The sequence below is a fragment of the Schistocerca nitens genome, chromosome 5 (assembly GCF_023898315.1).
Source record: "Schistocerca nitens isolate TAMUIC-IGC-003100 chromosome 5, iqSchNite1.1, whole genome shotgun sequence".
Lineage (NCBI taxonomy): Eukaryota > Metazoa > Arthropoda > Insecta > Orthoptera > Acrididae > Schistocerca > Schistocerca nitens.
Window position 1 is genome coordinate 179423555 of NC_064618.1, and position 16917 is coordinate 179440471.

At 44.3% G+C, this 16917-nt stretch overlaps 1 protein-coding gene across 1 annotated transcript in view; it reads right to left on the minus strand.

Annotated features, from left to right (window-relative positions):
- Positions 1 to 317: 317 nt before the first annotated feature.
- Positions 318 to 16917, minus strand: part of LOC126259569 (uncharacterized) — a 72918-nt gene continuing 56318 nt past the window's right edge. Inside the window, exon 2 of the mRNA XM_049956476.1 lies at positions 318 to 4486. Coding sequence (XP_049812433.1) covers positions 1217 to 4486 — 3270 coding nt within the window. The 3' untranslated portion in view covers positions 318 to 1216. The remainder of the gene's footprint in view (positions 4487 to 16917) is intronic.

Genomic DNA, 16917 nt, shown 5'->3' on the forward strand with positions numbered 1-16917 from the left:
AACCACTTTCTCATTTTCACATCAATGACACCAACAACCTAGAAGTTTCTGCGTTTGTAACTACAAAGCCATTGTTCCTTCTACAGGAAGTTATAGAAAAATGTCAAGAATTTCAAAAGGTCACCTAAGGCAAATGAACGAATATATCTGTGGGTAACGCTGTAAAGATTTGTGTACAAATCCTGCGTAGCTCTCTGTCTTTGATGCTTTACAGGATCAATAATGATTATTTGCACAAAAAAATGAAATATTTGCGTATCATAATTTTGAATTAGATAAAGAGGTAATAAAAGGCGTTAAAGCTCGATTAAATAAAATTAAAACGTATAAAAAGATGTATTTACACAATCATTCGTTTGTTGTACAATATAATACAATGCAGTATAAAAATGGGCATTAACAACATAGTAGAAAGAGGTTGAGCAGTCGCTGATGTGTATATTGGCACAACATTGTCTTTCACGTTCTTACCTAAAATAGTAATTTCTCTAACTACATTGCTCGTGTTGACAGATCAAACAGGAAACATAATGCAGCACTCATCACACAAACACACGTAGTGCCTAATGAAGGAACGGAATAGACACGTTCTAGAGACATACGTATAGTTTTCCCACTAGTAGGAATCCGTTAGGTTGTTTATAGTAAAGAAGGTACATAAATCTGAAAAAATTTAAACACTTCATGTATTACGTAGCAGCACCAGTAAAGTCCGTATCGACATCGTCTCCAAGTTCATAACATAGCGCACTGTCTCTATCTTCTTTTCACATGAAAAGGTCGAGCAGTTCTCTGCAGCGAAGTATTTAGTAGTGATTCATGGAAAGGAAAACTGGGGCTATGTTGTAGGATTCATTTCAAGTAAAAGCAAAAAACAAAACAAAAATGGCCGCTGTCCTCTCATGGTCACAGCGTCACAAGTGGGACTCACGGAAAGAAAGTCGTGACATTCACACTGTTTTAAAACGAACAAGCGCATTCTCCGATCGCAACAGTAATGTTGCAAGTACAAAATTAATAAATTATGCTTACCGTACTAAATAACAACTCAGTCACTTCATTCGCATTGATACAACTGAAATTCTGTGGAATAATTTCATTATGCGTGTGACTTTTGAACGGCATAGACGAATTAACGCCCATTGTCCACAGAAATTTAGTCGAAGACCAATAACACCGTCAGCTTGAATGGTTCTGTATGCCCCGTGTCGCAGAGTTATTGTTTCTTCTCTCCCGGTGAAGAATTTGTCCGAGACTCCTGCGATGACTGAGCACTTTTCGTGTCTGCGCGCGACGTATCTTCTTGGGAACCAGACGTGTCGCCATATTTGTAATTGGCGTGAGGACCACTGAATGATACGTATGTCCCTACATCGTCCGGCAGTTTCACTTCGTGTTCAGGTAGCTGCGTTGATGTGTTGTTGCTCCTCTCTGGTGTTACGTCGTCCAGAGCTTTCCCAGTACGATTGAAAAACAACGCTATGCCGTGCTCAGCCACAGAGAATGGGAATGCTGACTGAATGTCACTAGGAACAGGTGATCTCGCAGAAGACGCCGTGGAGTTCGTTGTTGCCGTAGAATTTCTCGTGTGTTTAGTATAGTTCCCGTCCTTCGTGGATGGAGATGCAGTGGGCACGGAATTTGGCTCGGGTCTCGCTGATACGTCTACCCTGGCTGACGATTCCTGCTGCAGATCAGACCCGTAGGAGGATGACGGCTGCTGTTGCTCGATGGCGTTCAGGATATCCTGTAGTAGGCCGTTTGAGAGTACGGCCGCGTGGGGTATGTTCGCGTTGGAGCCGTCTTCACCCACGCCAGGAGCTGCTTGAATATGCAGTTTGTAGCTTCCGTGTGCACCCTGAACTGTGAAATCTTGCGAGTTGCTGGCCGATGTCCCTAATGCAGTAAGTGCTTGGGCTTCTGGTAAAGACAGGGCGCCACCATTGTCGCCTCCAGTGGCTGACACTGGCAGTGTCTCAGCAGACACATCATTTCCTCCAGAAGACTGGGCTGACAGGATTCCAGAAACACCCCTAGAATCCGGACTGCCGTAACTAACAGACACTACTTGTGCTGAAGGAGCACCATACAATGTGGATGGCGCGGAGGGACCTGAAGAGGAAACATAGCTTTGGCTAAATTGAGATAGTGGGGGCCCATAATTGGAAGATGGAGCTGATGGGGCACCGTAATTTGAAGATATAGTCGGTGGCGGCGGACCATATTCACCACTGGGCACAGTACCGTGAATTATCTCGCCTTGTCCAGATGAATCACCTGCCACTGATGTACCAAACCCACTCGAAGGGATGAAGCCTGTGTCAGTGCAGCTGTGGCCACCACCATTAGGAGCACCATAGACGTTAGACACTGTGTGACTCAAAGCTCCCGAATTGTCCAGATTACCAGAAGAAAATGAGACGCTGCCACCTACAAAGTTGGGGACCCCATACACTGTTGATGGAGGATACAAAGACTGTGGAGGTGGTACCCCATAACCAGCAGTGAGAGAGGAGCTCCCAAAGCCAAAATCTCCGGAAGTAATGCTGGAATAGCTCGTGGCTGCCAATGGAGGGCGGTAAACGTTGGGAGGTGGAACAAGGAAAGTGTTCGAAGAAGCTGAGTCATCTGGTGGAGGAGGAGGTCGAAACGGTGCCGGTTCTGGAGAGCCATATATGACTGGTGGTCTTGAAGGATCGTTCTGATTGGTCTCTGCGGGATCTGGGATAGGTGGCGGCAAGTATGTTGGGCCTTTATTGCCGTGTACATCAGTGCCGAATGTTTCCTTCAGTCTCACTGTCTCCGCAATTGAAGACAGCAGTCCAGGGGGTACAGGTTCTCTAAATTTAACAGGTTCCTTTGGAGTGACTTTCTTCCCTAGTGGTTTCAGCTCAATGCTCTGACTCTTGGTGATTGTAACAGAAACAGCAGGTGATGGAGAGTGTATTTCATCATGTCCATTACTCAGTGGCACACCAAGCTGAGCAGTGTCAGGCTGTAAAGTATGTGTTGCCCCTGCATCAGTATGTCCTGATTCAATTGTAGCACCCACTGCATCACTGATGCCTTGATCTATATTTAGAGCTGGAGCAGTCAAACCGGCAGGAGGCAGTGGTGCTCCATATTCGTTACTAGGAGCTGTAGGTATAGGACCTGCCTGTACAATGTCATTACCGTTTGGCAGTAAAGGCAACTGAATATCTCCACCACTTGGTGGTGGGCCATAGTCAGGGCTGGGCAATGATGGAGGTGGTGGAGGAGGAGGAGAGCCACCATACCCACCATCAGTAGAAGATGTTATAACAGTGACTGTAGCTGGTGGCAGTGGAGTGCCATAGTCACTACTTGGTGGTGCTTGTGGTGGTGGAGCGCCAAGATTGAGACTAGGAACACCGTATGTTGTACTTAAAGAGCTGCCAAAGGACCCACCTCCAAATAAACCTCCACCCGAACCAGTATCTCCACCACCTGAAGGAATTCCATACAGCTCTGCGAGAAGAAGACTGGCACCATTTCCTGATACTCCCGAGTTTCCGCTGAAGCTAAAGCCAGTTCCGCTTGACAGTGGAGTTCCATAGGCTACACTGGGTGTAGGTGTCGGCGGCGAAGAAATTCCACCTGTTGGTGGACCATAAGTGTCGCTCGGTTTGTGTGAAACGCCCAGCATTGGCTGCCAGCCATCGTACTTGATCACTGGTGGTGTAGGAGGTGCCCCACCACCTCCAGAATGATGGAATGGAGCTCCGTATGTGCTGCTAGGTGCAGGAGGGGGAGATATAGAAATTTGTGGAACACCATAGGTTGGTGTAGGGACTCCATAGACCGGCTTAGGAGGGGAGCTAGACAAGAAACTTGGTGGTTTCGATGGAGTGCCGTAGGTGAGCTTTAGTGGTCCAAGGGGTGGAGCAGGTGGCCTCAGACCGAATGGTGGTGGTCCATACTGTTTGGTTGGTGGTGGAGGCCCATATACTGGTCTAGGTGACTTTGGTGGCCCATACACTGGCCTAGGACGTGGCGGGTGTGGTGGACCGTAATGTGGTCGCGGAAAGAATTGTTTGTGGTGGTGACCTCTAGGTGGGCCGCCTTGTGGTAGCTTAAAAGGTGGTGGTCCGTAAGAGCCCGACGGTGGCGGTGGTGGTGGCGGCTCCGGTGGAGGTGGCGCATATATGATGGCTGGCTGCTGTTGCTGTCCTGGGGGCGGAGGCCCATACACTGGACGAGGTAGAGGAGGTCCAGACGGGGGCGGCGGACCGTAGGAGTTGCTGAGCTGCGGGCCAGAGCCGCAGCAGCTACCAGACAGCCCCAGCGTCAGCTCACGTCGGTCCGCACCATTTGAGGGTGTCTGCGTTCCGGCAGCACCGGATCTGTCTTCAGCGGCTGGGGCAGCTGGAGCAGTGGTCGTTGCTGTGCCAGACTGCGTCGCTCCTGGAGCTGTCGACACCACACACTGGCTTCCTGCCACTAAAGTCGCCAGGAGCACGGCCACCTGGAAAAGAAGTAGACACCCATAAGAAACAATGTGTGTACGAGTGGGTTGGCATATGCAGCCAGTGTCTTCTTTAAAACTTTCTCGGATGTTCGACAGCATCCTCATGTTACTGCATAAGTCATCGTTCAAGCTACTGTTGTAACACTATGAGTATGCGCTCTAATACCCAGAAACGTTTTACTGAAGAAACAGATTTCTCCATATATATCTTACACAATACATTGAATGATAAACTTTTTGTATATGTACCCCACTACTGGAAGAGAGATAGCTGTGATAATTAATATTGTAACAAATATAAAGGATGCTCTCCTAACAATAGTCAGACACATTTTTTCTGGTGTTGCAGCAGGTATCTGCAGTTTCATTTATGCAATGTGTAAAGTGCGTGGGCCCAAAGAAATGTTGATCATCACAACGTTTAATTCGGCTCCCAGTGTCAACAGAAACTGTCGGTGTGTTTCCCATTACAAACAAAATTATTTTTGAATCGGAATATTACATGCCCATTCGGTAGAGCGGTCTCACATTAATCTACTGCAATATTGGTTTTGTCGATACGTATTAATAGATACGAGACGAATAACCAGTACACCAGCAGTGAATGAGTAGCGCTACTGCACAGTGATAGCAGTCAGGCCAAGGTGACATGCGAGTCGGTGCAGGAGCTCTGGTTATTCTTCCTGTATTACTGTCCATGTTAAGACATATTGATAAAACGAATAGCACCAGTGACTAATGTGGAACTGATATATGGAATGGACACGTAAAATTAAGCTTTTTGTTTGTAATGGGACGCAATCTGATGCTTTCCATTGGGACTGGGCGTCGCAAGATAGAGAGGTTGAGGAGTGTTTGTTTGGGCTGACACAGGCTACCAATAGGAAATACAACGTTGCAAATATCTGCTGAAACACCAGAGAAAATGTGTCTGGCGTCTCTCACGAGTACGCGCTATATGAAGCGCCATATATCGTGTTTGTGACGTACATTTATGTAGTATAATGATGATGGTGGTGCTGACCTGCTATTGTACGAGATGCACCCGCGGATAGGGTCATATTATCTGAACCATGTCTGTATCTACATGACTACGCTGCAATTTATACTTAAGTGCATAGCAGAAGGTTCATAGAACCAGCTTCACACTATTTCTTTGCCGTTCCACTCTGTTAACAGTGAAGGAAAAAACGAACACACAAATCTCTCCGTCTCACCTCTGATTTCTGTTATTTTATTACAATGATCATTTCTCGTTTTATGGGCGGGTGTCAAAAAAGTATTTTCACATTCGGAGGAGAACGCCTGAGACTGAAATATGTTGCAATATGATTGTACTTGAACCACTCGAATAAATAGAAATTTTTCTTTCAAACACATGAACTGGCTCAAAATCACAAATTCTTTGACTCACTCTCCCTCTCTCACTCAATCACAGACTAACAGTCGCTTTAACTCCCTCAATTTCTCTCTTACTTTTCCTTACTCTTATTTACACGATCTTCTTCTGCCTATGTTTCACACACACACACACACACACACACACACACACCTCACAGTTATTTTCAATGCAATACCGATACAAATATAAATGGGATTTAGAAATAAAATGAAATGCTAATAATCTGCAACATACCGCGGGAGACCAAGGTTCCTTATACACCAAAATATTTAAATACTCCTTGTCAACCAGAGAGATATTGTCGGTGCAGTTCGGGCTCAACCTGTATATACAGATCCTTGAGTTATTCGCGAGAGATTTAGGACATTGTGAGAATCGTTAATTTTCAATAAATACAGTAGCGTCTCTTTCTAACAACGGAGTTTTGTTAATTACCTACAGCCTCAAATTTCTTGGAATAATTTTACTATACGATGCTGGAAAGCTTAACGAAGTAGACCCATCCGTTTAGGAGAAAAAAGTTGACGTTCAGTTTCTCAAGCAGATCTTGAGTTTTACACATGCACTAGGTTCAAAAATGATTAAATTCTGTCACTTTTACGACTTTCGTTCATTTGCTATCTACATTGCTGCGGTATTGAAAGGGTACTACTGACCGGTATAACCAGGTGATACAGTTTTGTGGATACTCCTAGCAAGGTATTTAGGTGCTTGTTGTATAATAAACAGAAATTGTCGACGGATATTCAGCCAGTGAGTAAGATAGGGTAGTCGTAAAACAGTGGAGTCGTATTGGGGTCCTGTCCTGATTTATGTTTCACCAAATCGCGTAACGTGAATTCCAGGATGTTTCCTTCTAAAGCCGATATTCTTTTGTTAACTTGCCGAGATCGTTCTCCAATAACCTCTTCGTCAACAGGACATTAAACCGAAAATCTGCTTCACTCCTTTACTTATTCGAGAGAGCGTAAGAGCCTCGCGATGCGGCGCATGGATGTAGCGTCACGGCGGGGGTCCAGCTTCAGCAGGCAGTAAGCGATACACGGCGTAGCAACAAAGCGCGGCGAATGGTGCCGAGGCACGTCTGCTGCTTGTCGCCCTTCTGCGCATCTGGCTAGCCCGCCCAACGCGAACGGTGCCGACGTCCATGGGAATAGTCTGTCGCTGAGGTTATTCAGCAGGCAAATAAGAAACCAGCGTTTGGCAAACAGAACAAGTCACACCAATACCCAAAAAGGGAAGTATGAGTAATCCGCTGAATTACAGGCCTATATCACTAACGTCGATTTGCAGTAGGTTTTCGGAAAATATACTGTATTCGAACATTATGAAGTACCTCGAAGAAAACGATTTATTGACACATAGCACGGTTTCAGAAAATATCGTTCTTGGTGAAACACAACTAGCTCTTTATACTCATGAAGTAATAAGTGCTATCGACAGGGGATGTCAAATTTATTCCATATTTTTAGATTTCTAGAAGGCTTTCGACACCGTTGCTCACAAGCGTCTTCTAACCAAACTGCGTGCCTACGGAGTATCGCCTCAGTTGTGCGACTGGATTCGTGATTTCCTGTCAGAAAGGTCACAGTTCGTAGTAATAGACGGAAAGTCGTCGAGTAAAACAGAACTAATACCCCGCGTTCTCCAAGGAAGTGTTATAGACCCTCTATTGTTCCTGATCTATATTAACGACATAGGAGACAATCTGAGTAGCGGTCTTAGATTGTTTGCAGATGATGCTGTCATTTACCGTCTTATAAAGTCATCACATGATCACGACCACTTGCAAAATGGTTTAGCTAAGATATCTGTATGGTGCTTAAAGTTTCACTTGACCCTGAATAAAGAAACGTGTGAAAATACTCACGTGAGCACTAAAACAAAGCAGCTAAATTTCGATTACGCGATAAGTCACACAAATCTGAAGGCTGTAAATTCAACTATATACTTACGGATTACAATTACAAATAACCTAAATTGGAACGATCGCATAGATGATATTGTGGGTATAGCAAACCAAAGACTGCGATTCATTGGCAGAACACTTAGAAGGTGCAACAGGTCTACTAAAGAGACTGCTTAAACCACGCTTGACCGCCCTATTGTGGAGTATTGCTGTGCGGTGTGGGATCCGCATCAGGTGGGACTGACGGATGACATCGAAAAAGTACAAAGAAGGGCAGCTCGTTCTGTATTATCGCGAAATAGGGGAGATAGTGTCACAGACGTGATACGTGAATTGGAGTGGCAATCATTAAAACAAAGGTGTTTTTCGTTGCGACGCGATCTTCTCATGAAATTTTAATCACCAGTTTTCTCCTCCGATTGCGAAAACATCCTTCTGGCACCCACCTACATAGGGAGAAATGATCATAACGATAAAATAAGAGAAATCAGGGTCCGCACAGAAAAATTTAAGTGCTCGTTTTTCCCTCGTGCCGTTCGAGAGTGGAACGGTAGAGAGACAGCTTGAAGGTGGTTCATTGAACCCTCTGCCAGACACTTTATTGTAAATAGCAGAAAAAGCACGTAGATGTAGATGTAAATGTAGAAGAACATGGCGATCACTGCTGCAGATCTGTGCTCAGGATTCTGTTGGAGCAATTCCAGTCACAGTCGGTCTTACAAGTACCGATTACATGCGAAAATGAGACGCCTTGCTGGCACGATGCGGATCTTACCCAAATTATCTTCATAGATTCAAAACACGAAGCAATGGCTGATGGGACTGTGGGGAAACAGGGGCACGCGAACAGTGGTAGAGTACCTCGATCACAGGCCCTCAGGTTGTACAGGGACTGACAGTTTCAGGGGTCTTAATTAATGTCATGTTACACCAGACAAGAAGCATTTTCTCATACGCTGTTCTGTACAGACTGCCAGACGCTACCCAACAGAGCAACGAAGGTATCTGAATGTTCGTAGAGGGAGAGAACATTAAGCTCGGTAATGTCTAACAGCATTGATTTAATGTGGGCTCTGCTTCAGTGGGAACTGCAGTATCGCAGTTTATCGACACTGCTGGAGCCGGCGCCTCAATGAAGATTCCTGCAAACACCGGTAGCTGCGCTTTGAATATCGCCACCAATAGCATAACGTGACAAATGAAGAATCTACAGATCGTCGACCAATGAAGACAGCCAGGACGGTGTTATAAGCGGCGGCAACCGGGGCACTTTCTTCTAGTTCCAGATTAGTTCCCTGCTCCTGGTTGGTGCCAAACATTCCTCCGAGTTGTTGATAGCTGGCTCTACCAACAAACATTCGATGAACATACACGCACGCATGTGTCAGTCCTCTGCTTATAGCTACACACGGCAGCCACAAGTTGTCAACAGTGCAGCAGTTAGAGATAATTTTAAAACTGGGGCAGCCACAGCTACAGTAGTTATGTGTAACTGATTGACAATTCATAAATAAAGCAAGTGTTTAAATACGGGTCTTAAAAACATTAAAATATAAAACTGAACGATAAGTCCAATAGTCCGCTGTAGCTGTATTTATTTAAGTCTATTACAGTCCCACACAAGCGATTTCGCAAATTTAAGTTGCATCTTCTCGTGTATATAAATGCTATGTCATATGGTATACGGTGTTGTTACAGATTGCCGTAGAGTAACAGTTGGCGTGGCTAGGCAAAGTTCGCAGCCCTGCTCAATTGATAAAAACCATCATCAATAATGAATTTCCCGCTTATATTAAATCAGCAGCTGTCATCACTTTACCAATCAAAATATGTTCCTGTCGGCCTATGTCAAGCAACATACAACGCCTGTTGATTGCCTTAGACCGAAAGAAACCGTCAGAAACATACAAAGTTATGACGATTGGTGATGTCCATACAGACTGGACATTAGTAATTGAGGATGGTCTTTATCAGTTGAGTAGCGCTGAGAATTTTGTCTAGCTACGCCATCTGTTACTCTGCGGCATTCTGTAACAGCTCTCTATGCCATATGACATAGCATTAATATACACAAGAAGTTGCAATTAAAAGTTGCGAAACCCCTTGTGTGCGTCTCTAATGGACTTAAATAAACACAACTATAGTGGATTATTGGACTTTTCATTCAATTTTATACGTAAATGATTTTAAAAGCTGTATTTAAACACCGGTTGGAATGAATTTCCAATCAGTTAAGTGTAGCGGTTCTTCAGCTACGATTTGAGTAGAAGATTTTATTTAAAGTGCATATGTGTCAACTAATCTTTTGCTTCCCAGTACAGATTACTAGAGCGACAGATATTTTTCTCCACCTTCCACCATTTGATCTTTAGTTCGAAACAAAACGGTTTCCGACTCGCATCATAGCAGAAACGGCGCAAAGAAAAGATGACTGTCACCCTAAAAGAACATTATAAGACAAACAGAATGGTGTAAAAAATTTCAGATGCTCAGAAAAAGAGGAATAAGTAATAGAGAAGGATGAGTAAGGTACAAAATGTAACAGAACCGAGATAGGGCATTAACAATGAAATCGAAGAAGAAATGACGGAAACTAATGTTCAGTTGCTGAATTAAAATTCAGGGTGAGAGCATATCAGTGATAAGATTCCGTGATGACATTGGTATACTGAGCGAAAGTCAGGAATATTAACAGGACGTGTCGAAATTCTCAGAAAACAGTATGTGGACTGAAAGTAAAGATAGCGGAAGCACTGAAAAATAGCAGAAATTAAATTGCCAATAAACTTAACATTAAAATTGGGGACCAAAGAATAAACGACATGAAAGGATGCTGTAACCTCAAAGCAAAAATAGCTCATGTGACCTTATTTGGAGGAAGGAATTTCATTTACGTCTATATTACGCAAATCATCTGTCGGTGTGTGGCGGGGGTAATCCTCTTATCACTAATTCCCTATACTTCCGTTCTTCCGCGAATGGGGCATGGGAAGAATGATTGTCAGTGTATCTTAGTACCTCTAATATCTCTAATTTTCTCCTCGACAACGAACGTTTTGTGCACACCATTGTATGGGAGCAATTCATAAATTGTGGGGAAATCAGAACTTGAGATAATACCAACATTTGAGAAGCGGTTCTACGGGTGAATGTTCAAAATTAGGGGGACTGATGAGATAAGAAATGAGGTTCTTCGCAGAATCGGTGAGGGAAGGAATATACGAGTACAGAAAGCACTAACAAGAAGAAGAGAGACGACGATAGCATATCAGTTAAGACGTCTGGTAATAACTTCCATGATACTAGAGGGAGCTGTAGCGTAAAAGCTTTAGGTGAAGACAGAAAGCGGAATATATCCAACTGATAATTGAGGATGCTGGGTTTAAGTGCTGAAATGAGAAGGTTGGTAGGAGATTGGTGGACATGGCGAGTCGCTTCAAATCAACCAAAAGAGGAAATACTTCATAATTTTTTATGAACGCCGAATGTGATACTCGCCTGCTAGCGCCTTTAGCGTCCTGAGAGGCTCATAAACACTCTTTGAATATACTGTAGTAATGTTAATCTTATACGAATAATTAGTGTTGTCTTGCGGTGTACTACTAAAGGAAGAACTCTTTGTATGCAGTACTTTATGAAAGGCAGCCATTTGACGAAATCTTAATTTGAGTAAATTTAAATTCAAATGGCTCTAAGCACTATGGGGCTTAACATCTGAGGTCATCAGTCCCCTAGACTTAGAACTACTTAAACCTAACTAACCTAAGGACATCACATACATCCATGCCCGAGGCAGGATTCGAACCTGCGTCCGTAGCAGCAGAGCGGTTCCGGACTGAAACGCCGAGAACCTCTCGGCCATAAATTTAAGTCAGAATACTAATTGGATAATTAGTTATTTCCAAAAACATGTAGTAGGAAAGTATTTTTCCGAGAATATACTAGAAGTTAATGAATACTAAGGTACGCTCGTTTATCATTTTCCACGATTACGTAAATTTCATATGAGCAACAATAAGATGTCGCTTAGGTCTATCGACATTAGTGCGAACTTATTTGGTAGGTGAGGCTGCACGCGGTCACGACTATAACGAAAGGAATTTTGCTCTCTTGTTTGAAATTACGAAATCTATGGGACTACTGAACACTCCTCATTAAGCTGCTGTCATTGCACAAGGACAGAATGGGGAAATACACTCCTGGAAATTGAAATAAGAACACCGTGAATTCATTGTCCCAGGAAGGGGAAACTTTATTGACACATTCCTGGGGTCAGATACATCACATGATCACACAGACAGAACCACAGGCACATAGACACAGGACACAGAGCATGTCGGCACTAGTACAGTGTATATCCACCTTTCGCAGCAATGCAGGCTGCTATTCTCCCATGGAGACGATCGTAGAGATGCTGGATGTAGTCCTGTGGAACGGCTTGCCATGCCATTTCCACCTGGCGCCTCAGTTGGACCAGCGTTCGTGCTGGACGTGCAGACCGCGTGAGACGACGCTTCATCCAGTCCCAAACATGCTCAATGGGGGACAGATCCGGAGATCTTGCTGGCCAGGGTAGTTGACTTACACCTTCTAGAGCACGTTGGGTGGCACGGGATACATGCGGACGTGCATTGTCCTGTTGGAACAGCAAGTTCCCTTGCCGGTCTAGGAATGGTAGAACGATGGGTTCGATGACGGTTTGGATGTACCGTGCACTATTCAGTGTCCCCTCGACGATCACCAGTGGTCAGTGGTGTACGGCCAGTGTAGGAGATCGCTCCCCACACCATGATGCCGGGTGTTGGCCCTGTGTGCCTCGGTCGTATGCAGTCCTGATTGTGGCGCTCACCTGCACGGCGCCAAACACGCATACGACCATCATTGGCACCAAGGCAGAAGCGACTCTCATCGCTGAAGACGACACGTCTCCATTCGTCCCTCCATTCACGCCTGTCGCGACACCACTGGAGGCGGGCTGCACGATGTTGGGGCGTGAGCGAAGACGGCCTAACGGTGTGCGGGACCGTAGCCCAGCTTCATGGAGACGGTTGCGAATGGTCCTCGCCGATACCCCAGGAGCAACAGTGTCCCTAATTTGCTGGGAAGTGGCGGTTCGGTCCCCTACGGGACTGCGTAGGATCCTACGGTCTTGGCGTGCATCCGTGCGTCGCTGCGGTCCGGTCCCAGGTCGACGGGCACGTGCACCTTCCGCCGACCACTGGCGACAACATCGATGTACTGTGGAGACCTCACGCCCCACGTGTTGAGCAATTCGGCGGTACGTCCACCCGGCCTCCCGCATGCCCACTATACGCCCTCGCTCAAAGTCCGTCAACTGCACATACGGTTCACGTCCACGCTGTCGCGGCATGCTACCAGTGTTAAAGACTGCGATGGAGCTCCGTATGCCACGGCAAACTGGCTGACACTGACGGCGGCGGTGCACAAATGCTACGCAGCTAGCGCCATTCGACGGCCAACACCGCGGTTCCTGGTGTGTCCGCTGTGCCGTGCGTGTGATCATTGCTTGTACAGCCCTCTCGCAGTGTCCGGAGCAAGTATGGTGGGTCTGACACACCGGTGTCAATGTGTTCTTTTTTCCATTTCCAGGAGTGTAGTAAATCCGATTTACGGTTTCAGGGTCATCTATGTCTCCAGCTTCATCCGAAGATTTCCACCAGATTCTCCGGCAAGCAGAACATCGACTAACCGAATTTTACTATTCTTCTGAAGATATAGCTACGCCGTTGTTAGTACTATCATGTACATTTGGTAGCACAATGATAAGACAGGATGCAGTCTTACGGCTTCTAGCTTCTAGCTCTCATTTTATTTTCGTATGAGTTTTTTGGAATCTATTTATTCAGAAATGGAGATATCCAATTTGCATCTGAGTCAGATTAGCTTCTATCCAAGTAATTTAATTTCTACTCTTACTAAGAAAAAAGTGCAAAGATTCAATCATTATTCCCTTGTGATACAATAATTTACATTTTGCAAGGCACTTCGTTTTACTCACAAGGCGAGTAAACGAAATTGCGATACCGAAAATTTATCATGTGACATTTAATGTTTAATATTTTGATATAGAGAGATCCCATTTCGCCGTTCACTGTGATATTTTATTAGCACAGTTCTCGGGCCTGCAGTTTCACTCGTTTTCCATTAGTTCCCACATATAAACATTTTATTCGGCTTTAATTATGAACTAGTTGCCAGAAACCGGTTTTGATACGAAAAGTCTAAACGTAAAAGCGACTTTTACCACGTTCCTATAAGATCACTTTCATCTCTGTGTATTCGGCACAAATTTTGCAACTGATTTTAAACAACTTACCAATGAGCTACAGACTTGAAAATTTAAACATACAACTAGATGTCCATGGAATATTAACTCACTTCCTTTTCTAGGGTGTGGCGGAAGGTACCTTGTTTACCAAAGTCATTTTCCAATGAACTAGAGACTTGAACCTTTCACCATAGCTGAAAAACGGATGACAAAGCAATATTATCTCCTTCTGAAGTCTGGTCTTTGGAGGACTGTACTTTGTGTACCACTGAAATTGCCATCTCGTCCTGTTTGAGCAGTCAATGGTTCACGGGTAGTATGACCACCGGTAAGCCTCCATGTGGGTTCCAGTCTCTGTAATTTTAGCATTCGTATACATCTACATCCATATCTACGTCTGCATCTATACTCTTCAAACCACCGTGAGAGTACGTCCCATTGTACCAGTTCTTAGGATTTCTTCCTATTCCATTCACGTATGGAGTGCGGGAAGAGTGTTTGAATGCCTCTATGCGTGCAGTAATTATTGCAACCTTATCCTCACGATACCCATGTGAGCGATGGGTAGGGGCTTGTAGTATATCTCTGATCATTTAAAGCCGATTCTTGAAACTTTGTTAATAGACTTTCTCGGGATAGTTAACGTCTGTCTTTAAGAGTCTGTTAGTTCAGTTCCTTCAGTGTCTTTGTGACACTCTCCCACGGATTAAACAAACCTATGACATTCGTGCTGCCCTTCTCTGTATACGTTCAATATCCCCTGTTAATCCTATGTGGCACGCACTTGAGCAATATCCTAAATTCGGTCGCACGAGTGATTTATAAGAAATCTCTTTTGTAGACTGATTGCACTTCCCCAGTATTCTACCAGTAAACCAAAATCTACCTCCTGCCACATGCTTTACTCATAACTGAATCCTGATCATTCCACTTTAATTTCCACACAAAATGTTACTACCAGGTAATTGTATGAGTTGTTCTATTCCAACCGTGATGCATTGATATTATAGTCATAGGATACAACATTTTTTCGTTTTGTTAGGTGCAAAATTTTACGTTTCTGAACATTTAGAGCAAGTTGTCAAACTCTGCACCAAATGGTTCGAATGGCTCTGAGCACTATTGGACTTAACTTCTGAGGTCATCAGTCCCCTAGAACTTAGAACTACTTAAACCTAACTAACCTAAGGACATTACATACATCCATGCCCGAGGCAGGATTCGAACCTGAGACCGTTCCAGACTGTAGCGCCTAGAACCGCTCGGCCCCCCGGCCGGCCTCTGCACCACTTTGAAACCTTATAACGATATGACTGAATGGTTATGCAACTTCTCTCAGATAGTATTTCATTATAGGTAGCTGCATCATCTGCAAAAAGCCTGGTTCTACTGTTAATATTGTCTGCAAGATCATTAATATACAACTTGAACAGCAAAGTTCCCACCGCACATCCATGGTGCACACCCGAGGCTACTGACGATGGCTCTCCACCCGAGACAACATGCTATGTCCTCCCTGGCAAAAAGTCTTCATTCGAGTAACAAATTTCACTTGATACAACTTACTATCGAGCCTTTGACAAAAAGCGTAAGTGCGGAATTGAGTCAAATGCTTTTCGGAAATCAAGAACGACTGAACCGACGTGGTTGCCTTGTTCGAAGACTTTCAGTATGTCATGTGATAAGAGTGCAATTTCGGTTTCACATGATCGTTGTTTTCGAAATCCATGCTGGTTGGAAATCAGGGGATCATTCTCTTCAAGATACCTAATTATGTTTGAGCTCAGAATATGTTCTAAGATTCTACAACAAATCCATGTCAAGGATATTAGACGGTAGTTTAGTGGATCATTTCTACTAGCCTTTCTGTAGACGGGAGTGACCTGTGCCTTTTTCCAAAAACTGGACACAGTTTTTTTTGTTTGAAGGATCTACGATAGATTACAGTTAGAAGTGGGGCTAACCCAGCCACATATTCAGTACAGACTAATACTTCTTTCATTCATCTTTTCCTTGGTACGAGACTTCTGTTCTCCTGGGCTTTCCTCTGTAAAGGAACATATGAAAACGGGGTTAAGCATTCAACCTTTTGCTTTGCTATTCTCAATTTCAATTCCTGTCTTACGCACTAAGGACTGGACGCTAAGTTTGGTGCCACTAACAACCTCTACATACTACCAAAATTTCTTTGGATTTTGTGAAAAGGATTTGACAGTATTCTACTGTGGCATTCATTGATGGCGTCACGCATTGATCTTTTCACAGCAAAATGCGTTTCATTCAGCGTCTCTCTATCAATAGCCCTATGCTTTTTTACAACTAGTACGCAGTAATCTCTGTTTCCTTAGAAGTTTCTTTACAGTGGCTGTATACCATGGAGGTTCCCTCCCATTATGAACGGTTCTACTGGGATATACCTATCCAGTGCGAGATCAACCACTCTTTTAAACTTGAGCCAGAATACCTCTACATGTTCCTGGCCTGTGCTTAAAGTTTCAAGTTCCTCATTGAATTACGGCACTACTTGTTTTTTATCTAGTTCACTGAACTTACATATCCTTTCGCTTGTTTTAGTGGTCCATTGTATTTTGGTAATCATTGTTGCCACAACCGCGTCATGGTCACTGATACCAGATTCGATGTGGACATCCTCAAAGGCGGCAGGTCTCTTTGTTGCCATTAGATCCAATGTATTTCCACATGAGTGGAGTTCCTATTTGTTCCAGGTATTCAGAGAAGGCATTCAGTAAGGTTTCACAGGATGTCTCATCACGCCCACAGCTAACAACACTGTCATTTTCTCCATTAATTATTGGGTGAGTAATGTC